The sequence below is a fragment of the Hippopotamus amphibius genome, chromosome 5 (assembly GCF_030028045.1).
Source record: "Hippopotamus amphibius kiboko isolate mHipAmp2 chromosome 5, mHipAmp2.hap2, whole genome shotgun sequence".
NCBI classification, from domain to species: domain Eukaryota; kingdom Metazoa; phylum Chordata; class Mammalia; order Artiodactyla; family Hippopotamidae; genus Hippopotamus; species Hippopotamus amphibius.
The window spans coordinates 164,549,865-164,575,789 of record NC_080190.1 but is presented as its reverse complement, the minus strand read 5'-3'; the positions used below and the strand labels follow the sequence as shown (position 1 = coordinate 164,575,789).

The 25,925-nt window shown below is 45.2% G+C and overlaps 1 protein-coding gene across 1 annotated transcript in view; it reads left to right on the top strand.

Annotated features, from left to right (window-relative positions):
- Positions 1-4,664: 4,664 nt before the first annotated feature.
- Positions 4,665-25,925, top strand: part of ADCY8 (adenylate cyclase 8) — a 216,489-nt gene continuing 195,228 nt past the window's right edge. Inside the window, exon 1 of the mRNA XM_057735462.1 lies at positions 4,665-5,630. Within this exon, the coding sequence (XP_057591445.1) occupies positions 4,665-5,630 (966 nt within the window). The remainder of the gene's footprint in view (positions 5,631-25,925) is intronic.

Here is a 25,925-nt window from a genome sequence, read left to right as displayed (position 1 = left end):
CAACATCATAAAACAAACATGTTATTATCCAATGGGCCAAAAGGATATTTTGCCACTACCACTCTCAGCCAAATGAAGTACAGTGCAACAATTAATTATTTGGGTTAAATCCAATAAGTGAAAAATCTGCTTTTTTCACAAACGAGAAACAGTGTCTATGGCTTGAACTGAGCAAAACCTAACAGACCCTCTATCCAAACAAGAATCAGTTCTGCTACCTCATCCATCCGGAGTCATCCTACCAGACTTCTCAAAGCCCAAACATTTCAGAAGTCTCTTATTTAATTTGCATTTGGAAAGTCAGAATGTAGTTGATATTTTCTTGTCTATCAGTCCTATTTATTTTTTTTTTATTTTTTTTTAGTCCTATTTAAATTTGGTCAAATGTGTTGACTGCTTGTGGCAGCATTTTTATTGAGCACATGGAGGCTAGATTTATACAATCTAAATTTAATTGCTGGAATTTTGCTATCAGTGAGATCCTGGGCAAGTTCCTTAGCCACATGGAGCCTCAGTGTCCTAGTCAGTAAAATGGGAATAATAAAAAACAGAGAAGGATCTAACTCAGAGAATTGATGGGATGATTACATGAAATGATTGTAAAGATGGTTGTAAAGTGAAAAGTGTGCCAACAATTATTGCCAATCTTATCTCTATGTACACTATAATTGCTAGAAACTGGGGTATATGAACCCAAGGAAAATCAGTTTTCCCCTTCAATGAGCTCACCACTTCATGGCAAGAGGTGAGAGACAAATAGGTAAGCAAATGGGGGAGAGCCAGTTCCTGTAGTAAGAGCCATATTGAAGGACCCAGAACAGACTTTTGAACAACAGAAAAGGAAACCATTAATTCTCGCTGGGAATATCAGGAAAGCCTTCATGCAGAGACAACATTGCTCAGGCTTTGAAGAATGAGGTGCTTAGTGTTTTGAGGGAGGGATATGGGAGGAATAGAGGGAAATTCCAAGAGGAGGGAACTGTCTGCAAAAAGACATTGAGTTGGCAAAATACTGTCTCTGGAACATAGTGGGGACCCAGCCATAATAAATATGCAAGGAATTCAATGAAAACATCATAAGAGGTCCATCATAGCCTCAAAGCAGTGTGTTGCCTTCTCTTGTTTTAAGTGACAATCATTTGGTGGTTTGCACATTCCCAAAACCCTCTCAATATGTGTGCTGAGCCAATGTTGTCATTCAAAAACAAAATTTTGGGGGGTCTGAGGCACTGTGTCATCCCAATAAGAAGAATAACATTCGAATCTAATTGTGTCATCCATGCTCTTATTTTCTAATAACATGCCCTAACACCCCTATAGTAAAGGAACTTTTAGAGGAGTCAGTTGACCAGATGCAATGTTTTCTCCCTATGTCAGTTTCAACCTCTGAGTTCATGAAATTCTTTGAGTTTCTTCCTGTAGCCTGCTATGCTCATTCATTAGCCTGAGTCATTTTATCTGATTGGGTCCAATCTCCCCCTCCTTGGCAAGCGTCCTTTTGCTGCTAAATAAATCATCCTGGGATATGTCCAGGAGGAAGATTTTCATAGGAAAGTTCCATCTGCATTCAACCCCTCAATTTATTCAGGCTGAGTTCTCAGGCTCCCAAGGAGAAAGAATTGAGAAAATAAAGAGGTGTCTTCCACTGCCAGGTTTACTAATATGATCATTAGCACAGATGACTTGGGGCTCTGCCTGCGGAGCAGGACACAGCTCCCCACACACACTGGCAAAGAGTCTGAAGGAACCCACCTCCCTCCCCTGCCCAGCCCTCTGTCCTATTTTGGCTCCCTGCCTCAAGTCAAGATGTTATTACCCGCCCCAGAATTTCAGCAGAGCTGGCCAGGCAGAATCCAAAGAATTTAGGAAGGTAGAAGCAAGTAGCGTTTCTTTCTCAGGGATTTAATGCCTGGGATTATTTCATTAAGGTTTAGATAGCTACAAAACCGAGTTTGGGGGGCAGTGCTTTGCCCTTGAGTTCCAGACCCATGGACTAGGCCAGCTATTCTGGGATAGTTTTACAGTTAAATTAATTCATCTACAAACTGTGTTAAAAACAGAATCGACCTTCTTTCAATTTAATGTTGAGCATCTAATTTTGTTCCCTTTCTTGAAGGGTGTAGTTGTAGACTACAACTGTAAAGGGCTAGGATTAAAGGAGTCTTTTCCAGGGTGTGTATGACATCCCAGAAATCTACTGTTAAGGGAGATCAGGGAAAATGTTAAGAGTCTTCTTCCTACTTCTGGGGGGAAGTCTACCTGCAAGGCAGTTGACTAGTTCTGGGTTTAAACAGAAACCCATGTGTGTGGAAAAGAAAGACTTAAAAAGGAACTATTGAAATCTCGTGTTTCTGGGACACGGCGGACACAAATAACCCTGGAGATGGTGTATGCGGTTGGGGAGGGAGATGGGGAAAGCTATTCTTGCCCAGGGCAGGCAAAAGGAGGGGAGTTTCTCCTAGGGAAAGCAGGGGAATCGTCCGCTCGAGAGGGCCTGAGGGGTTGGCGAGGCGGTCTTTGGGGCTTTCAGGGGACGCCACGGGGAGCCGTGAAAGCGCCCAGGGCCTGACGTCATTGGCCATCAGCTGACTTGCACAGGGCCCGGGCTTCACCGGCTGCAGCCGCAGTCCCGGTGGCGGAGGTGGAGGCCAGCGTGGCTCCGGTACCTGCAGCCGAGCTCGGGACTGCGGCGGCCGCACTCGCCAGGGGAACCTGGAGCCGGGAGCCCTTGCTCCGTCCGGCGCGGGCGCAGACACCACGCGCCCACCGTGTTGCGCCTGAATCTGCCCCGAGCGCCGCCAGGCGCTGTGTCCGCAACTGCTCGCAGGAACTCGGCGGGCGGGAAACCGGGCTGGAGAGGGCGGCTGGAAATGCCTTCCCCACGCCCTGGCCCTCGATCCCTACAGTAAGCGGGGAGAAACCTGGCCCTCCGAGGGTCCTCGCGTTCCAATGTCTCGAGCCCTTCATCCCTCCGGATTGGTGTAGTAAAGAGATTCCCTCAGGAAGCTGCCTTCCTCTGCAATTGTGGCTTCTTGGGGGTATTTTGCTTTTAGCCCGAAAGTTGCCTTTGCCAAAAGACGCCCCGGTGGGGAGAGCGTAGAGGAGACCCCCTATTCCTTCGCGCTGGACTCTCGGAGTCCGTGGGCAAAGCGGCCTACGAGTCCTGGCTCCGCACCTGCAGAGGACTGGAGCCAGTGCCTAAAAAAGAACCGCGGAGGAACCGGCCAGCGCGGCCAGCTGGAGCGCGGCACCTCGGCGCCGGGGCCCGGCTGGGGGCGCCCGCCCCAACCCCATCGTCCTCTCCCACGCGCGGCTGCGTGCGCTGCTGCCTTCAAGACCTGGGGCGTCCTGGCCAGATCGGGGTGCCAAGTCCCCGCCACCGCCGCCGCTCCCTCCCCGCCCCGTTCCGGGGGCGTGGCTTGGCGTGAGGGCGGGCTTAAGTCGCCGCGGGTGTCCGACCGCTCTGACAGGTCTCCAAATTCTTCCCTGTCGCCCGGTGCCCGCAGCGCGCTTCGGAGCGCCAGGGTGGCACGCGGCGCTTTCCTGGATCCGGCAGCGACTCCGGCGACTTCCCCGCCGCCTCCGGCCTCCCTCCTCGCGCCGCACCCACCAAGCTACGGTTCTTAGCCTCAGGGATCTGCACCGGTGGCTTCTCTTCGTTCTCAGAGCTGTTGGCTTTGGGGCCCTCCCCACTTTTTCCTGCCCCCGCCTCCCGCTCCTCCCCGCTCCGGGCCAAATGGATTCCAACGAGCCAAGTGAAGGGGGTGAGACCCGTGTGCTGAGACCCCTCGGAAGCACAACTGGAAAGGGTGACTTCGTCTTATAGCCGCGATTGGGACCCTGAGGCCCTCCGCCTTCCCCGAGGGATGCGTCGGGCCACAACCAGAGCTGCGCTGTCAGTCTTCGCTCAGGAAGTGGAGACAGCCAGAAACGAAGCCGGGAGGGAGCCTCAGCACACCCCCACTTCCAAATTAACTGTTTGGTGACTTGTTAGCGCTGAGGCTACCACCTCTCCAATCCTCCCCGCGGGGCACCCGCCACCTCACGGTCCCCCACTCCTCCCCCTTCATTACCCCTGCCCCCAGCTCCGCCCCGGCTCCCCATCCCGGCGCGATGGAGTTCTCCGAAGGGCTCTGTTCCAGCCACAGCTGCTAACTTCGCACCCACCTGCGCCGCCGGTCACCCCCGACCAGCCCCCCTGCAGCCGCCGAGTCGTGGGCGTCCCGAGCCCAGTGCCGCAGCCAGGACCCGCCCGGCGCGCAGCTGAAGCACAGAGCCCAGGCGCCTGGGCGCCTCTCGGAGAGCAAAGGCTACGCCAAGACGCTGAGCCGGGAACCAGCCGGGAAGCCTGAGCCCGGGAAGGGGGCTGCGTGGCTCAGAGCGCCGCGGCTTCTGCGGACCAATAGCCCCGGCTGCCACGCACCAAGCTGTGCGGGCTGGCGGGAGGGCGACGCGCAAGGAAGCTGGAGTCCGCGGCGGTCTTCCAGACGCCCTTTGCCCCGGGGCGCACTATGACCTGACGTGCGGGGGCCTCCTGCCCGGGGCGGCTGAGGATAGAAGGGCTCGCCGCCAAGCTCCTACCAGGCCGCCTTGGGGTCCCTAGGAGCCCCCTCCCCCAGCGGCCTCCCGCAGGTTCTGCGCCTCCCTCCCCGCGGCCCGGCGCCATGGAGCTCTCCGATGTGCGCTGCCTTAGCGGCAGCGAGGAGCTCTACACCATCCACCCGACGCCCTCGGCCGGCGACGGCGGGCGCGGCTCCCGGCCGCAGCGGCTGCTGTGGCAGACGGCGGTGCGGCACATCACCGAGCAGCGCTTCATTCACGGGCACCGGGGCGGCGGCGGCGGCGGCGGCAGAAGCGGAAGCTCCAGCAAAGCCTCGGACCCCGCGGGGGGAGGCCCCAACCACCACGCGTCGCAGCTGGCCGGCGAGTCGGCGCTGCCCCTCTGCGCGCTGGACCCCGGGGAGAGAGCGCACAGCACGGGCGGCACCAAAGTCTTCCCGGAACGCAGCGGGAGCGGCAGCGCCAGCGCCAGCGGGGGCGGCGGGGACCTGGGCTTCCTGCACCTCGACTGCGCCCCGAGCAACTCGGATTTCTTCCTCAGTGGGGGCTATAGCTACCGAGGGGTCATCTTCCCCACCCTGCGCAACGCCTTCAAGTCCCGGGATCTGGAGCGCCTCTACCAGCGCTATTTCCTGGGCCAGAGGCGCAAATCGGAGGTGGTGATGAACGTGCTGGACGTGCTGACCAAACTCACCCTCTTGGTTCTCCACCTGAGCCTGGCCTCGGTCCCCATGGACCCACTCAAGGGCATCCTGCTGGGCTTCTTCACTGGCATAGAGGTGGTGATCTGCGCCCTGGTGGTGGTCAGGAAGGACACCACCTCGCACACTTACCTGCAGTACAGCGGCGTGGTCACCTGGGTGGCCATGACCACCCAGATCTTAGCGGCAGGGCTGGGCTATGGGCTCCTGGGAGATGGCATTGGCTACGTGCTCTTCACACTCTTCGCCACCTACAGCATGCTGCCTCTGCCGCTCACCTGGGCCATCCTCGCTGGCCTGGGCACCTCGCTGCTGCAGGTGGTCCTCCAAGTGGTCATCCCCAGGCTGGCGGTCATTTCCATCAACCAGGTAACTCCCACCTGCCTTGCTCTACCCCTGACTCCCCTGAGGTTCTTTAGAAATGGCTTTTCTAAGAGGCAGGGTTACTTCCCTCCCTTTGAGTCCCCTCCCCCAGCCTAACACAGTGCCTTGCACTTAGGAGGTCCTGGGTGTCCCTGGGATGGTATTTCTCCCTTCTTAGAGGAACGGTAACTAAACGACCTCTAAAGTTTCTACCAACTCTCCCCTTCTGCTCTGATCCTGTGAGTAATTCTTCTCTGACATCAGATCAGCTAAGAAGTAGTCTTCTTTTGCTCCTCACACATCCCCCAGGGGCTCCAGTCAGTCTCTGGAGCAGGAGACAGAAGGGGAGGAGAAGCACTCTGATTTAGAAGGTGACCCATTCCTTTGCAGCTGTACTCATGAGAGTTATAGCAGGGTGTCATAAGGGACTCTGGGATTCAGAGTCGGGTTTCTCTGTGTCTCTGTGCCACAAATCGTCAATTCTCAAAAGAATTAACATTTGTCAAATGCATACTAATTGCTGGTGCTGGGTACCATACTTATGCTATCTCACGCAATCCTTCAGACAAGCCTATGACACACGTTTTATTTCGGAATTCTTTATTGCCTCAGGGGATCTAAGATGCTATCTTCTCTTGTTACAGGATCCAACTCCAATGCTTTAAATAAATCAACCTCAGGACTTGGGGCTGGTGGGGAGGGGGGACCATGTCATTGGCAAAGAAGCCAAGTTTTGCGTAATTGAAAAGGTGCATTTTGATGTAGATGGTTTGAAATATTTAGGTGGAATCTAACTCTTTAATTTTCTTTCTCTTTTCTCCCCCTTCCTTCCTATCTTTCTCTATTAAATATAGATGTGTTTTTGTGAACAAAGTTCTCATTGTCTGTTAATGAGGAGGTAGACGGTGACTCTATTGTTTAAATTCATTGAAATCAATAGATAATTAATGGCCCAGCACTTTCCTGGGTAGATGTCTGGCAGGTAATGAGAGACTGCTTGGGGGTGGGGGGTGGGGGGCTTCTCCATAAAAATGAGGGAAACGTATCCGCTGAAGAGTTTTCAAATACAAAGCTGATGAGAGGTGCTTGGACAGGGGCATGCTTTGTATGCCCCTGCTCTAGCTTCAGCCTCTGGGTTACTTTTGCTGTATTGGAAGTTCCAAGGCTCCTCTTGCAGTCTGGTTTAAATAGATGGTTCTTAGAATAAACAGGTACAACACCTATGCAAACTGCTCATGACTTTTAGAGTCCTGACACCATCAGAGTGCTTTACCCATCATTGACCTTCTGGACTTCTAGGTGATTTGGGATTCTCTCTCTTCTCTGATGGCTCTGTATCCATTTGCTCAGGTTACCGATCTGGTTGGCTGCTTTTACGGTGCTTTTTGAAGTCTCCCTGGGCAGAGCAAAGAGCATATAAAGTACAGGGCTATGATCATCAGGCATGAAATGGGGGGATGAGAGCATCTGTGCGTAAGGTCTGACCAGCTGACTTATTCCTTCTTAAAAACAATAATGAATGTTTTCTCAAAATCGTTGTGAACCTTTAATACCCACATATGATAGAGTCTCCATTTGGAATTATGTAAAGTTATCTTTTAACTGTGTTTCCGAATCATGTTACATGTGGATTTGAACCCCAGTATCCTCTGCATCTCTCCCTTTCTTGCAAGTTCTCTCCTGCTGTTTTGCATTTTCTTTACTATGTACCTAGACATCAGTTGACCTCTCCTTGCCCCTCTTGCTCCTTTTCCCTTTTTCCCCTTCTCACCTTTTCTGTCTCTTTCTCTTCCTTCCTTCCCCTTCTCTTTTTCACTATGAGTCGCTTTCATAATATATCATAGCTATCTGACCGTCTGCAGAAAATTCCATTTAGCATAACCCACTGCTTCTCATGCAGTAGCCTTTCTTGGTACACGTTACTAAAAGACTCCGTCAAGTAAGTTTGGAATAGTATTTAGAATAACACCTCCTAAGTGGCAAATGATGACTATTTTCAAACTCCTAAATATAGAAACACTTTTCTTGCCAAATGAATCCAGAAAGTAAATTTTGGCTCCGTATTTGTTTTATACTCTATTCAAATACTACCAGATGGAGAAGATTAAAAATAACCCCAAATGTCTTTCTACTCCCACGCCATCATAAACAACCCTTCAGGTCCTGGTACATGCATACCAAGCTCATTCAACTTTCTGTTTGGGTAGGAAATGTGGATGAACTATCTTTTCCTAAGTTGTCACCTTTTGCCAGACTTTGAAGGAAGCGCTCTCCTCTGATTTTAGGTGCTGAAAGAACCTCTGTGGTTTTGGCCACAGAATGTTTTCCTTTGGCGCCCTCTAGAGGTTCAAGTGTCTTTCCTAGACCTTGTAGGTGGATGAAGTAGAGAATTAATCACTTTAAAAAAAAAAATCTGTGATTGTTTTATCGGTCCTGTTCAGTCTTCCCTGTTTGGTGATATACAAGGCATACTTGACACCTGCTAATGACCTCATTTCGAAAGTGGAATAAAATCCTGACTCCTTCCCATGTCCTACTGGATCCTCTATAAGTTGGTGCTGCTTCTCTTCCTAATTATATTTCCTTCTCTTCTACTCCTCAGCCTCCAAATCCACTCTCTATTTTCCTGTCTTTCAAATATCCCAAGCTTTTTCCTACTTCTTAGGCTTTGTGCTTGCTGCCTAGAACAATTTTTGCCAGGTCTTCATGACTGACGCATTCTCACTATTCCAGACTGTTCAAATACCACTCCCTAGTATTTCATACATGACGTGTCTTATTTTCTCCAGAACACATACACCATCTGAAATTATCTGATTGGTTTATATTTACTGTGTTTCTTCCTTCAGCCCCACACCCTCACAAGAATGTAAACACCATGTAAGAGCAACGACGTCTACTGTGTTTATCATTTTACCCTCAGCATCCAGAAGAATGCTGGGCATGTGCTAGGCACTTAATCATCGAATGAACAAGACTACTCATTGCATAAACAATATTATAAAATAGGCAAGTGCCCTGATGTTGTGTTGGTGAAAGCTTTCTACACACACACACACACCACACACACATTAAATGTATGCAAGGCAGTCTTTTACACGTAAACACCTGCTGAGAAATCAAAGCACAATAATAGTTCTTTACATCTATACAATATTTTACATGTAACCAAGAGCCTTTACATACATGATCACATCTAGTTATGGCAAACAGATGGTATCATCCTTCACTTTTATTTCAGAGAAGGAATGACAGATCCCAAAGATGATAAGCCTGACAATGGTGAGGGCAGGATTCAAATCCTAGCTCAATGCCAGTCATTTCCTTTCAGAGGGTATTCTTCTAAAAACATAAGCATTTGTAATGGCTCAAGGGCGAGAGGTACCGGTTTCACTCCTCAAGAGAGTAATACCCCGTATAGCACATGAATTAACGTTTAATGAAAGAGCCAAAGGGCAGTCAAGAGGGGAAATGCTTGAATTGCTGGGAACAGGCTCTTTGCAGCTAGCCCATCATCTTGCCCAGTGGGATATAAATTTGTCAACTGAAGGCCATAAACACCGGCATATCTTCTTTCTCTACATTCATCTTGATTCCCATTAAGAGGACGGCTCATGTTTAACTTAACATTTTCAAGAGGCAGGAAGCTTAGAATGAGGATACAGTCAACACACCTCGGCAGCTGTTTCACTTCACTGAAAATGCCATTTTCAAAAGGAACAAATGAGCTGATGATTGCCTTCTCTAATCCAAGCTTGGGAATCGGCTTCTCCTCTTTCCCTCTGGAAGAAAATTATATCTGTGGCTTGACAGGGTAACAGCCAAGCTGCAGGTCTCTGCAGGCACCCTATATGAAGAGACAAAGCCCAGTGTTCATTTAGCTATCATGTGCTTTCCACTGTAGATTCGAGATGGAACCTGTATAGGGCCAACCAGGAGGTTCCTTGCTAGCAGCAAAGAAATGGTTTCTGTTTTTTCCATTCAGTGAACAGTTAGACGAAAGTCGTGAACTTCCCACCCGAAGAGGTTCTTGTCCAGGGCAGATGTGATCCCCGTGTATTTTCTAGGTCTAAGTGGCACTGGAAATACTGAGGACCTCTCAGAAGGTTCAAAGTCCAGTTCAAAGGATTCCTTTTCTCTCCGCCCCCCACCCCTCCCCGCCCCGAGAAGTTCAGCTACAGGTAGCACTAGGGCCACAGTTATTCCTTCCTTGGGGAACCTCACCCATTTCAAGTTACATCAGCTTCATTATGTGATTCAAGCCACAGACAGTACTGCCTTTGTCCAGATTCTCTCTACGACACCGAATTTTTCCACCTCTTAAACAAATTGTTTATCTTGCTGGTTCAATTTACCCATCTAAAAATTCATTACAAAATGACATTATGTGTATAAATAAAATATTAATGATAAGGTTATATTTGGTAGATTCTCTCACCAGGGAGATACATTCTAAGCTCTGTTGCTGTAATTAGCATTTCACTCTGTTTTAATTGCTGGTGACGATGATATGAGCTACCTGACATTTGAAACTCATCTCGTTCTCATTCTTCAGCTCATTAGTGATAAAATGATGAAAATCACTTAGTTATTGGAAAACTGAGAGGCAGCAATATTTAACCAGAGAGACTGCTGCATTACTTGCTGCTTCCCTCTTGGGGATTCTAAAATGTTACAGCTAGTGGCTAATTAGCCCTCTGTACCTCTTGGTGAGGCAGATAAGCAGAAGTGTCAGAGTGGAGGTGATTTCACTAGGATAGCTCTAGGAGCAAAGGCAGCGAACTATGCAAATCCAGGTGAGTTAGTGCTCAAGGTCATACTGCCAGATTTGAATTTCAGAAGCAGCCTTTTCTTCCCTGTCTTACAGCACAGAAGAGACTAGAGCCAGAAAAAAATGCTCATGAAATCATGATTATTAAACTTGACTATTAACGAGGGACTTTTCGCTTACCATTTGCCTTTAAAAAATCCTTTTGGGGAAAATGCACCGTTTATACTAGGTAAGAGAATGGTGTATGGTATGAGCAGGTGGGGATCAGCAGAGAAGCAGGCTTTGCATGTTCTTAAACGTGCATTTCTGGTCAGCTAAATGAAGGGTTGACTTCACAGTAAAGTCAAAGTGAGTATGATGGAATTACCAATATCTTTCTCTCCCCATTTGTAAAATTTAAACATAAGCATGTATTATATGTTCTTTGTCTAAGTCTGCTCACTCATATCAAATAAAGGGAATCTTATGACTCCTTAATGTTCAGCAAATGGCATGTAATTTAAGTCATCTCAATTTGGCATTTGATATCAAGGTAGATACTTCAGAAAACACAAATAGTCATTAAATGAGTTTAACTGGAGTCCTATGTAATGCACCTCACTCGTTATGATGTGCGTTTTTTAAAACCCCAAGTACCTCCATTTCTGTACATTTTCCTCTGGCAAATTCATATAGGCTTTAAAAAAATAATTGCAACATCTCAGCCTGTCTGAGAAAATGACTTTCAAAAGCAGATTTGAGTGTCAACATTCCCAAGGGGTTCCACTGAATGCCAGGAAATGGAGATATGATTCTCTCTTACTTGTGAAAAATATCCAGAGACTGTCCTTTTCAGTTCTCTTTTCCTTCCTTCCTTTCCTTTCCTCTTTTTTTTTTTCTATTTTTTGTGATGGAGAAGTAGGCTTTGCAAAGGGTATTTTTAATGACATCAGGAATGACCAACTAAATCTCTTCAGCCCTGATCTGTAGACACCTTTGCCCTGGAATTGCCATAAGCTTGGCAGTCTGTGTATTTAGAGAGAGTTGTAAAATGACGTACGGTGTGGTCTTTGCAAGACTGAATTATGAATTTATTATTCTTCCTATCCGGTAATGTCACCTGACTGGTTTCAGTGGGTCGGAGCATAATTAGGCTGGAGCTGAGAAGATTGGGAGGACTTTATTTCTGGAGCAGCTGCTGCAGTGTCATGCTAAGTAGGACAAATGCATTAGTCATATTTATACCTTGATGATTGATGGCATTTTAAGAGCACATCAAAAATAATTGAAACCAAGCATTAAAAGGAAGATTAAAAACAAAAATAAAGCTGATCCCAAATTCAGTGCTGCTGGCAACGTGTAATCAAAGGACACTACTGCAGTCATGCTGATGTGACATTTCACTGTTGTCTAAATATTTCTTAGGATGCTAATTTATTCATTTCACAAGTGTGTCTATTTGAGTTGATCCTACATGTGTTTGTTTTCAGAACATAGGCGACACTTGCAACATTCATCTCAAACCTTCCCTTTCATCAACAAATGGGCACAAAATTGATGCTCTGAGGGACCAGGAGGTCTAGATTATGTAGTTGGATGGAGTATCAGTTCCCTAGACATATCGCTGTGAAGCGTGTTCTTTGCTTTCTCTGGAATGCAAGGTACCAAAAACAGAATGTAGCCAACTTTCTGGGATATATAGGTCTGACCCTCAGTTAGCAAGAGAATTGGTTCTGTAAATAATTTCTCCTCCAGCATTTTCTTGGGTCTGTAGTAGAAGAACGTTATTGTACCCAGCCAGCCACAACAGAGCAGTGAAAGCCAGTATAATCTTCCCTGTGCTTTCCCAGGAAACATAATTGGATTTACACACTCAAATTAGATCATGCGAGTTTTGTTTATAAAGGACTATTTTAAGAAGTCAGGTCACTCAAGCAGCACTTTGGAAGCCAGCTTTTCTCACTGCAAGATTTTTCACAGTCAGCTCTGCAGGGTACAAAAGAATGCAGGGTAGATTAATTAACCCGTTGAGGTCCCAGACATTCCCAGGGAGGCCTGGCCACCTCTCAAGAGGAATAAAAGCCATTCTACCAGTGAATGCAACTGTGTGATCATCCTCTCAGCCAATGAACTGGGATTATAACTCAACGTGTTGTCAGATAAACCTGCAATTCCCTGTTTCTTTGATATCTCTGCATTGGACTCTGATTGGGTGTGTCTGTGATTTTGTATTCAAATTTCATTTTTAGCTAGATCACATCTTTTAATATGTGTAATACCTTGAACATTCAGTAGTCATTGGCGTTTTCTATCTCTTCCACCCCACTTCCTGATTTATTTGCCTAAGCTCAGATGTTACAAACTTCAAAATATCTTTGAAACACAAAATTCTCCTAAATCAGAATGTGATAAAAATGTGCATGGTAAAGACATGAGCTAAGTATGAAATTAAATCATGTTAATGTTTGGGGTTTTTAATGGGTATATTTTTTAAACTGCCATCTTTGTATAAAGAGCATACCAGTGTAAAATTTTCACATGAAACAATTTTGTTGGACTGTCTTATAAACTACATCCTTGTCCTGCGTCAGCTGGTTTTCCAGTTGACTGGAGTAAACCATTTCAGAATCTTTTTTCCTTTTTTGTGTGTGATTATGTGCTGAATACACATGATTGCTTATATAATAGAGACAACTAAGGATTAGGGAATGCATAGTCAAAATATATGTATTCCTTTAACTCAGAACATGGGAAAAAGAAATACAGCAAAATAGAACAGAACCAAAAAAAAAAAAAAAAAAAAAAAGAAGGGGGTGGGAAAAACCCTGTAAGGCCTAAGGATAGAGGGCACATAGAAGAGAGATGGTTGATGTCCTGAAATATTAGGGGTACTGCCATGACAAGGAGGAACTCTTTGTTTTAAGTGTGTCCTCTGCCGTGAGAGATTTGTTCACCTAAAGCTAAGGCTTTGTAACAAATAGACCTGCCCAGGGGGCTGCTTTTTGAAGTGTTGAGCTCCCAGTCACAGGGATTCTTCAAGGGAAAGCTGTACAGAAATCTGTCTATCAGGGATGGCCTAAAGAAGAATTCCATACAGGGAGGTCTTTTCCTCAAGGTCATTTGAAAACCATTGGTTGCATCTCTAAGCCATCACAGCTAGGCAGGATAAAAAAGAAGAGGACAGAGGCAAAGATCAGGAAGTCAAGATGGCCAAAGGGCATTTGCCCACTGAGTCAGTGGCCCTTTCAGGAGCTCCTCTGGGACCCCTGTCCAGTGATGTCTACTTCTATTTTGGGGACCAGAATTCTGACACCTGGCCCCTCCCTCAGCAAGAAAGGGTGGCAAAAATAGATTCAATTTTACTGCTTCTCAAAAAATCAGGATTGCATTAGGAAGAAGAGGAGAATGAGGACTGTGTAGCAAACTTGTTCAACAAATACTTGTTGACTGACTGTTGGGTTCTAGATTCTGAGACACAGCTGTGTACTCCACAGTCAAGGTTGTTGCTGTAATGGGGCTGGTCCTTGAATGGATTTGGGGAGGGAGTTTGTGACTCTGGTGCAGAGGTAGGGAGATTTGTAGCTGACTCTCAGAACACATTTGAAAGACAGCATTTAGTGAATATTTTACACAAATGCAGGTCTTGGGCACTTTTGACTACATATTCTAAAGCATGAAAAATCAAAGCTGCAGTGGATTTCTTTTAGGAGTTTCATGAAGGGCAAGGTCAGACTTCAGAAGAAATTGTAAATGGGTGTGGGTCCTCTTAGTGAAGAGTGTAGCAGGACCCTGGGGAAGAGTCAGGGGGTCAGTTATTTAAGCATCACCTTATCACAAGGTGCACGCGTCCCGAGCCTGGTGACCAGGAGACATGGCACGAGAAAGCGTCTGTCTCGTGTTGGGAAGGTCGGGCTTGTCTGCAGCTCTGGGCTCTCCCAGTCGCTCTGTGTTCACAGTAACTTCAACTAAAAACTGACCAGCTGCCTTGGAGCTCCAGGGAACCCATTCCCACACAAGGTGGGCAGACAAGGAGCTTGAGCAAGGCTCCGTTCCCTCTCCTTGGTACATTGCTGCACTCTGCGTTTTCAGCTATCAGAGCAACCCTGTAGAGTGTCCTGTGCCTACCAGGCTATGAGCCCCTTGAGGTCAAGGACTGTGTCTTACTCATCTCTGTGTCCCTAGCACCTAGCATACACCTGGCACACGGGCAGTTCTAAATACCGAACTTATAAATAAATGGAATGAATGAATATTACATGAGCCCTTCCCCCTCCATCCTTCCACCCACCACAACACGCATGGTCAAACAGTCAGTGAAAAACCAGTGAGAGAAAAGAAAGCAGTTTCTCTGGTCAGTACAGACAGAAGCGCACCAAATGTTATGCCAGGAAGTGCTTTGGGCAGAAAGCCCCAGGCTGAGCGTTGGCTAGACCCGTGTTAAGGAAGTTCTAGTAGATAGCAGGAAGAAAAATTCAAGTCATTATCCAGATCGTTTCAGTCAAAAAAGAAAAAAAGGGAAAAGGGACAAAGGAAATTTAAAAGTTATGGACCTAAATTATCCATACCTATTTGTCCATTCCTGAAAATGCTAAAGGGATTCGGTCCATCCATACAAAATAGAGTCCAGGTATTAACGAGGGTCTCACCCCCTCGTTGGCTTCCTTTTTGGTTCTTTAGCACCTGGCTCTGAATCCCAACACTAACTCCTCACTCCGGCTGTCTTTGCTTCGTGGTCTACTACTCCACATCATTTCTTTGGCCTGACTTCTCAGTGGTGCCCCCTTCTGGTCACCTGTGGATGTTCACCCTCTGGCTTTAAACAGGTGCAGCTGTGAGCAAGAGGTGCCCCCCACCTTCCTAGCTGCCTCTGGAGCTCCTTGCCAGCCTGGCTGGGTGGCCTCACTCCTAAGAAGAGGACATTCAGCAGAATTGGTTGCCCTTGCTGAGCATCGTAACTGGATAATTGCTTCATCCCCCGTTTCCCACAGCTTAAAACCTACCACATAGAGACCAGGTTGCACCCTAACTGGACCAGTTTATCTGTAGACTGCCTAAAGGCAAAAATAAAGCCTGCCTTCAGATACTGGAACCCAATGCAAGTAACTCAAACAGTCTTCATGAAGTCCTGTTTTCAGTTCTGTGACGCATTATCCCCCTTAGTTCACTTTTCTGCTTTCAATTAGTTCAAGAAACAAAATCAAAATCCATTAGAGCCAGCTTATTTTCTTCTAAGTTCAACATCAAACTTCCCCTATTGCTTGAGTGAGTCTTCCTAGCCTACTGGTGATGGGTAGCTCATTTGCGGATAGGTTCATGGGACCAGACAGTCAGCGTCCAATGAACAGAGGGCCCCCCCCTCTATTTATGAGAGAGATACAGCCTTTGTTTCTTACCAAGTGAATAATGACATCATGTGCTCTTGGGACCCTGCCCAAGCCATTTCAGCCAGAGAGGAACTGTGAACTGTGCCAATGGACAGTGAGATATTTTTGAAACTATGTAGGTACATTTCCTTAAAAACATAGAAGCCACAAATTGTCATCCTATTTTTGCCATGAATTCTTCCCAGTGACATTGGCCAAATGGCTTTGGCTTCTTCAGGCACAAGTATCTTGATAGCTAAAAGGGTTTTGTGAATAGTGGAAAAATGCAGAATTATGAAGTTTTTCCCAATACCCAGAAGGAGTTAGATATTCCTCCTTCTCTGACCACATCGCCCCTTACCTGCCCATCCATCCTGCCACAGGCTTCACTGCTGTTGGTCTGCACATCTCTCTCACCAGCCGGACTGTGAGTGTCACAAAGGCAAGTGTTGTACCTGAGTCACGGTTGCGTCTCTATGACTGAGTCTAGTGCTGGTTTCATAGACTCTTTCTTCTCAAATGCTTTCAAGGCTTGCCCTTCAACTCACCTCTTAAATATGGAGGCTTCTTAAATTCCCATCCCATATGTCTTCCCATTTCCCTGGGCAATCACGTCCTCCCTTAGTTGATGACCATGCATCTGTGCCCTCCGTCTGTACCTCCAGCCCTGTTCTGTCTGCTACGCTGAAGACCAGGGTATCTCATGACCTGCTGGGCACCTCCAGGCACTCAGTCTCAACAAGTCAAAAATCAACTCCCTCCCACCTAGCATCTATATGAAATCCTGATAGTTTCGTCTCCCATCATTGGAATCTGTCCAAAGTTCTCCATCTTACTCATTTCGTTCTGATGCAGCCCCCCATGTTTTCTCAATTTTTTTCATCCCCCGTGCTCCTCCAAGCTGTCCCCACCCCCCACAGGGTGAGCTTCTCCCAAATGCTGGTATTCTCAGCACCTCATGCCACTGGGTAAGTTCCCCAGTAGAACCCCATCACCAGTTTCCTGGATACTTCATGCTGGCTTATGCCTGAATGTTTTTCTGGAACAATTCTTCTGTCTCCTCCCTTCTGTGTCTACCAACAGGTGTCAGATGTCACCGGCACCAGGAAACCTCTCCTGTGCCCTTCTTCAAGACACGGGCAGCTTAGGAACAAATGGCCTGTGTTTAACTGTCTGTTTGAGAATCTGAACTCAGATTAGGTATTTAATGGAGGAGTGGCAGGGAGATGTTACAAAATTTGACAAAAAGACAAGAAATTCTTCGAGCAAGACTTTTCAGTGGGAAAGTATGGGCATTGAGTACTGCCATGTGCCAGAACTACACATCTCACAGGGAGAGCATCAGTGTGTAGCAGGCCCAGTGCAGGATGTGGACTCGGACCACCTGGGCTACATCTGCCATTTGTTAATTTCAAGACACCAATAAGGGCCTTAATCTTTCTGTACCTCACTTTCTTTAGCTGTAAAATGGGAAGAATAATAGCAGCAGGGAGGATCACCAAAGAGAAGAAATAATACACACGGAGTATTTAGAGTATTTAGCTCTGGGCCTGGTACATAGATTCACACAATGTACTTCATTTTTTATTGTAACTTAATTTTCACCATTTTTCCCGGAGTCCTCTGCCCTGAGTGGTCCTTTCCTGGGCTTCACCTGGCTAAACACATGTACTTTAGATCAATGTTCACAAACTTTAATGTGCTTAGGAGTCATCTGGAGGTCTTGGTAAAATCTTTGGATTTAGGGGGAACCCAAGATTCTACATTTCTAACAGGCGCCCGGGTGCTGGACGCTGCCGCCTGCAAATGATAATTCGGAATTCAGCACCGACCCCACCTTCCCTGCAGTGGGCTTTCTGACACTCTACCAGGTGGTGTAGGTCCCTTGGCTCGCCTCTCCTCATGCCCTTTACATCCTGCCATTATTTATTTATTTATTCTTTCATTCAGTCCTTCATGCATAAATATTTATGGAGTACCACTGTGTACTGGGTGCAAACAGTCAGGATACTGTGGTGAGGAAAAGACTCCAGAATCCTACTATTAAAAGGAGTATAATCTAGAGAGACAGCCATCAATCAAATAGTGACCTAAATACGTGAATAATTTCAAACCGAGTTAAGTGCTATTAAGTCAGGTGACCTGGTTTAGTGCCAGGCTGTGACCAGGCTAAGGTCAGTAAGGCACCCAGGGTGCAGAGCAGAAGAGGCACTCGCTTTTGGGTGCTGTTTTCTTACACTGTGCACCCTAGGAACCCAGCTGGCCTCATCCTAGTCCTGGCCCTGGTTTCTATTTAACAGAAAAAAAAAAAAAAAAACCCTGACTTGAATTGAGAGGAGGAAAGTATTCTTAATTAAGACCTGAAGGAGGAATAGGGCTTGGTAGGTGAGATTGGAATCAAAGTTTCCTTATTTGTTCCTATTATGAAACCATATACTCTTTGAGGACAGGCGCCGTCCTTTTGTATATCCCTGGAATGGACAGCAGCACATTCCGGGAAAAGCTCACAGAAGAGGCTTCTTGAGTCAATGCCTGGAGAGTCATCTTAGCATCAGTATTGCAGCCTCCCTTTCTATAGCTGAGGATGCTAAGCTCGGAGTATTACAACATTTCCCTGTGGTCAGACAGCTAATAAAGGATTTTAACCACATCTGTCTCATTTCAGAGCTGCCCCTCAATTTGATGGTCTTTTAAGGCCATTTTATCTCCATTAACTCTGGTAGTTTCAGAGGCAATGAGTTAAAAGTAATCAAGGGAAAGAAAAATGAAATTTGTGTTCCAACTGGTAGCAATATATGTATAATGATGTTATTCTTCTTTGGAGCCGGGGGAAGACACATTGTATTGAAAATAGCACCTAATAGTCATCAAAAGATTGACCTCGGATATTACATCCAAGACAGTGCAACTTTGTACAGACCACTCCACCTGTCTTGGCCTCAAAATGAATATCTCACAGCTCTAAAATTCTATCACTGTGAAATGATTTTTGAGATGGCTCACAGCTCTACAGTTTCTTTTCCTCTGAGTTATAATGAATGTGAATGTGAAGATTTGTATGCTTTTGGTGTGTATTTGGCTCCCAAGATCAGATAATGGCAATCCTTATAGAAAACATAGCTGGCTGAGGTCTGTGACCTCTGAGAAGGAAGAAAAATATGAGTGAGCGTATAGCAAATGCTGAGAGAATTACTTATTAGATAGTATTTAATATTTAATTTCTCCTAGGGGTTTAATTACGGTGACACCGTGAGTCGTAAAATTGTATGTGATTTTAGTCATTTGATTTGTTTCAGAGGGAGTTGTAACTGAGATATTTAATTGACAGACAATTGTTTCCTTTGAATATTTAATTAGTGATTTTGTGGCACATCAGAATTGCCTATCTAGCTTTTACAAAGCGCACGTGTCAGCTGTGATCAACAAGCCATTTTATGTCAGTGTTACCCAGCAGTGATGGAGCTGGGCATTTATGAAGCCTGAATACCCACGACTTGGAGCCTGGCTTCTGTGGTTTCCTGTTTTTTTGTATGCAGACCCCAGGAAACAGACCTCAGGGCCTGGAGGAACTCACTGCATCCCGCCGTACCTTAGTCACATCATCTGTAACAAGAGGAGGATGTAGGATACCTGCTCTCAAAACTTCACAGTTTATAGACATGAAAGGAGTTGAGGAACATAAACAAGCACTGAGCTGATAAACAGTAGTAACCAAGCCCTGGACAGCAGCAGCAGCAGTAGTAATAGTAGCACAAGGTGGCCCTGATGTGGTTGATTCCACATTGTCAGGCTGCTTTGCTCTGAGATGGGGCTGGAACTGGCCAAACACAGGACAGCAATCCACAGGCTGAGTGCCCGATCACTTATATGTGAAATCTTAAATTAAAAAAAAAAAAAGATACAAATGAACTTATTTACAAAACAGAAACAGGCTCACAGACTTATAAAACAAACTTATGGTTACCAAAGGGGAAAGGTCCGGGGAGAGGTGAAAATTGGGAGTTTGGGATTCACGCATACACACTACTATACTTAAAATAGATAATCAACAAGGACCTGTATAGCACAGGGAACTCTGGTCAATATTCTGTAATAACCAAAATTGAAAAAGAATAGATATATGTGTATGTATAAGTGAATCACTTTCCTGTACACCTGAAACTAACACAATACTGTAAATCAACTGTAGTCCAATATCAAATAAAAATTAAAAATAAAAAACAAAACAGTGGGTGAAATAGCATTTCTGCCCTGGCCATTTTTGGCAATAATAGTCATTGCCCACTAGAAGCAAAAACTGCACCTCAGGATGAGAGGATGTCCACTCGATTTCAACCTACACATTATTACTTCTGTGTTTCTTTCATGTGCAAAAATCTCAGTCATCAGGAATCACCCCTTTGCCATGTACTTAGAACATTCTTATACGGAAGTGAAACCATTTTTATGCTTAATGCTGTTATGTCTCCATACAGATTACCACAGGGAAGTCTTTCTTTATGAAAAGTCCTTCATAATTCTGTGGATGGTGGAATCAAATTTTCATATGATATCCTACATACCTTGGTTTGAGGTAATTTGGGTGCAAAAAAGGCTGAAAAGATCATTTTAAATTTTAGTTAAGGAGGCTTCCCTGGTGGCACAGTGGTTAAGTATCCACCTGCCAATGCAGGGGACACAGGTTCGAGCCCTGGTCTGGGAAGATCCCACATGCTGTGGAGCAACTAAGTCCGTGCACCACAACTACTGAGCTTGTGCTCTAGAGCCCACAAGCCACGACTATTGAGCCTGAGTGCCGCAACCAATACATCCCTCGAGCCTAGAGCCCATGCTCCGCAACAAGAGAAGCCACTGCAATGAGAAGCCTGTGTACCGCAATGAAGAGTAGCCCCCGCTCTGCTCTCTGCAACTACAGAACGCCTGCTCGAGGCAATGAAGACCCAATGCAGCCAATGAATAAAAAAATTAAATAAATAAAATTTTAAAAAATTTAGTTAATAAACTTAATTTTTTTCAGTCCCATCTCAGGCACATGCACATAATTCAAACTGTGAACCTATCCCAGTATTAAACAACCATTAACAGACAGCAGAATGAATCCACTGTCAATAAAATTAGCAGGGAAACTCATGGTGGGGTAAATATCAAATTCCCACCAACAAAGACAAGAAACAGAAGAGGATTTAGAAGAGCAGCAATGTTTTTTCCAAACTAGACTAAGCACTGAAATTTAAAACTAATGAAAAATGACACTGCAGCGTGGGACAAGTGAAGGGAGACCCACTCTGCCTCTCTTCTCTTATCATTCATCCTCTCTTACCGCTTTGCCGTTCTTCTGCCCAACCTACCAAGGCAACCCCACAAGGTTCCACTGAACACTGCTTGAGAACCACTTTAAAAGACCTCCCCTTCCATACACCTGAGGATGAATTTTATTGGGCTTGCTTTGCTAGGACCTATTCCCAGTTGTATTTCTGATTTTCAATCTTCTAACATCAGGTAGACACCTGACACCACGTAGGCTCTGGGATCAGTCAGTAGAACAATTTCTAATTGTCCCAGAAGCTCCAGGATGCTTCTTTGTAACGAAGTACTTTCTTCAAATACTCCAACAAGCAGTCCTTTCCCCATCATGTATAGTAAAATTCATGTGACAATCTGGATTCTGCAGTAAGTTATAAGGTCCCTAAGAGCAGAGACTATGTCATATATGTTGAATAAATGAACAAGTACACCATAAAAAATAATAATAAAAGACCCCCTTCTAAATCTCTGGGCTTTGAGATTTTAACTTAGATATTCCAAAGGGAGAACCAAGTCAAGAGCTGAACACACTCACGTTTGGCAACACCTTGTTGGTGTCCGTGTTATGTGGTTCACATACAACCTGTCCTCTCCGAATGGTATATCTGCACAGTAGAATTGCAACCTTCATTTCAAAATGAAGAAATTGAAGATCAGAGATGAATTTGGCTGCCGTCATTCAGATTTGGTGTAGCCAAGTGAGGATTTAAACTCAAATCTGTTTGGTACCAAACATGCATGAGTTCCTGCTGCCACCCGCCCCCCACAACACTGCACATGCCAGACCAACATTTAAGTAAATGTATGTTCACATTTAATAGTGCATGTTCCTTTCTTTTTTATATATAAGTTTCTTTCTTCTTTCTTTCTTTCTTTCTTTTTCTTTCTTTTATTGGCTGTATTGGGTCTTTGTTGCTGAAAGTGGGCTTTCTCTAGTTGTGGCGAATGGGGGCTACTCTTCGTTGTGGTGCGTGGGCTTCTCATTGTGGTGGCGTCTGTTGTTGCGGAGCACAGGCTCTAAGTGCACGGGCTTCAATAGTTGCGGCCCTCAGGCTCAGTAGTTGTGGCTTGTGGACTCTAGAGCACAGACTCAGTAGTTGTTGCGCATGGGCTTAATTGCTCCACAGCATGTGGGATCTTCCCAGGCCAGGGATCAAACCCGCGTTCCCTGCATTGGCAGGCGGATTCTTAACCACTGCGTTACCAGGGAAGTCCCCCAGTTACTTTTAAAAGGCAAGATTTCTCTTAAGAATGCCCTTGAAGGAATTGTACAAATGACAGTTGATGAGCGAAAGGAACATGCATGGGACTTCCCTGGTCTGTCTACAATGTGCTGAACTTGAGGAAGGCAAAGTCAAATAAGAAATATTTCCTACCCTAAAGGCATTTATATTACCAGAGCCAGGAGGCAAGGAAGAAAAGTTTGTCCATCAATGCCTGGGCTGCCTCATGGCTCCACAGAGAGCTGCAGTGGGTTTCATGCAGTGATGCTCTAAAGATTTGAGGAACAGTCTGCTCCTTTACCTGGCTTTTCTGTGAGTGCTGCCCATGCTCAGAGTAGAACTAACATCTAGAGAAGAAACTGAGACAGAAAAGTCTAAAGTTCTGATGATGTCACAGTTCCCCAACTTTCCTCAAGGCCAGATTAATGGACACACCAGAAGGAAAAGGGGAAAAAATCATAGTTTATTAAAATATACAGACCAAGTCCTTATTGTTACCCAGATATCTACTAGCAAAAGTAAATCTCTTTCTTTCCTGCCTGTATTCTTGAGAATAATCTAGACCTAGTTGCCCACAGAATTTTGAATTACCCTAAGTTGCTTCACATGTGTTAAAATGTTAAGCCATTTGAGGACATGCCTGTCTACCTGGGGCAAGTTTCTTCGAGCAGACTGTGCTTCAGAGACTACTGGGTGACTGCCAATATGCACTGTCCTTTCTTTCTTGCATGTAGAACCAGACTTTACTTGGGGAGGTGTTGTGACTATATATATATCTCGTGTGTGTGTGTGTGTGTGTGTGAGAGAGAGAGAGAGAGAGGGAGGGAGAGAGTTTGTGTGTGCCTGTGTGGCTTATTTGTAGCTTGGGGTAGCCAATAAGATATAAGTGGTACTCACCACTGGAAGGTTTTGGAAAGCTTTGAAAAGATGCTTGATTCTTCTGGGAAGTCTGCTTTTTTAACTAACACCCACTCCACTTTAGTCATCTTTCTGCCTGGTAAGCAGATGTAATGGCACTTCCACCAGCCATCTCGGGCCATGAAGAGACCTTGAGGATGGAAGCCACACAGTAGGATGGTGGATCACAAAGAAATAAGAATCCTAAGAGAGGGAAGGAAGGAAGGAAGGAAGGAAGGAAGGAAGGAAGGAAGGAAGGAAGGAAGGAAAGAAGGGAGGGAGGGAAGGAGGAGGGAGGGACGAGGAAAGAGGTAGAGAGGAGGGAAGAGGGAAAGAAAATGATAACTGTGAGATAATGATTATATTAATTAGCTTGAGGTGTTGATCATTTAACAATGTGTACATATATCAAAATATCAAGTCGTAAATCTTAAATATATACAATTTTTTTCAATTATACCTCAATGAAGCTGAAAGAAACTTTAAGAAAGAAATAAGCATTCTAGGACATTGACAATGCTATTGAGGTCACCATACCAGCTCTGGACCACTCCTAGAAATTTTTTTATGATATAAAATAGACTCCAAATTTGTTTAATCCACTATTACTTTACTTCTCCATTACTAACATCCAAGTGCAATTTCTAATCAATACTGGCTGCAAAATATAGTCATCGTGTATTAACCAATAAATAAACATTGACTACTTCTTGAGATAACATTACAACTCTTCTCTTATACTTGAAGATCTGATCATCTAAGACAAACAGGGCCACTTTCATTTTGTGATATATTTTTTTCTCCATACTTGAGGCTTGGGAAACATAAAGAAAGACCCAGATCAGATGTCGTGTCATCTGATATATAATTTATAGCACTAGAATAAATGCCAGGCAGTAACTATGGCTGGAGAAGACTTGTAGGACTATGTCCCAAGGGAAGAAACTGATGCCTCTGTATTTATAACTCTTTGAAATTGCACTGAGCTTTGTGAGATTAAAAGGCATCCCTGATGGTGTTTAGCAGAAGCCAGATGCCCTTCATCAGGGATTTGGGGCAAAAGGCAAAGGGTTGAACTAAATGATTTTTAAGATCCCTTCTGATTTGAGGCTTATTATTTATAACTCTTGATATTATAAATAATTGGTTACATGTAGGCTAATTGGACACTGAAAGAAGAGAAGTCTAAAAAACCTCCTAAATCTCATAGAAGAACGGAAGGCATTTGCATCCTGCAGTTCCCCTAATCTCGTCCTGTCTCTGGATCTTGATCTCAATGAATCCGGGGATCTCGGGTCCATCCTTGCAGTTGCCCAAACCAGAAAGCCCAGGGCATCCCTATCACTTCTCCGTCTCTCCTTCCCCATGGCCAATCATTGCAAGTTCCCAACAAGTTTGCCACCTGAATATGCTCACATCCGTCCCCTTTATCTCCTCCCCTTTCACCTCAGTGCAGGAGACTCTATTCCTCATCTGAGTCATAATAGTCTCCCTGCACCCGCTTTCTACCCTTAACAATCTACTCTCCACAATGTCACCAGGGTGGAGTCTTTCTTGTGGGGATGATTGCCTAGAACCCTTAAGTAAATGTCAGTAGCTTCCCATTGCTCTTAAGGCAAAGGCAGAACTCCCTCTTGGGACCCACGTTTTAGATCTGGCCTCGTCTGCCTCAGATAATTCCATTCTCCATCTCACTCTCACTCCTGAAGTCACAATGATGTTCATTCAGTTCCTCGAAAGACCCATGTCTCTTTCTGCCTCTGAGCTGTCTAAGTTTCTGTTCCTCCTTTTCCTGAGACGCTTTCCCCTCATTCTCAGCTCAAGGAATCCTTCTCAGGGAGGCTTCCTCTGCCCTCTCTTAGGTCACGACTTAAAATGCTCCCATACTTTTCTTAGGTAACACATACCTGTGTGGGGGGGTGGGGGTGTGTGTGATGAGAGTGTTTGTTCCATGTCTGTTTTTCCACCAGACAGTAGGTATGATGAAATAAGGAATAGGTCAGGCTTATTCATATACCTGAATACTCTCAGCACCCCATGTTTGATACATATTTATTATAAGAATGAATAAATGAATGAGAATACCCAGGGCTAATGTTCAGGGCCAGATGGTAGTTCTGGCTTCTCTAGAGGATGTATTACAATAGATTTTAAAGTCCGAGAAAGTGAGGTAATTGTGGGTTGGACCAGGGTTCAGATTAGTGCTTCTACTGGGCTTCTGGCCTCTTTCTTTCTGGCTCAAATCCTGGGTAAGGCTAAAAATTGCAGATAAAATATTTTTGCCACCAGGAGATGAATAGGAATGATACCAAGGGAAGATGACCTAATGAATTTGCCAAATGTTAACTCCAGTGATCCTACACAAAATCATCATGCCAGAGTGATGCTTTTCTTTTAATAGTCCATGTTCTGGTAAAAAAAAAAAAAAAAAGCCTCATGGCCTCCACAGTCATTAAGTAGATGGTATCATTAAAGAGGCAAACACCAATTTTATTAAACATAATTTTTCTTATCTTATTGTTTATTTCTTATGGTGGATCTCAATGAGATTGCGTTATCAAATAAATGTATAAGATCTGTTGACCCCATAAAGAAGGAAGTTGACACAAATACTGGATTGAATGGCTAGTTAGCTAGCTAGCTAAATATGTAGGTAGATGAAAGGAAAACCTAGATAGTACTGGGGATGATTTTTGAGTCATACTGCCATTCATTTGTCCTCTCAATTTGGGGAATGAGCCTGGGAAGAGTAATGAACATCATA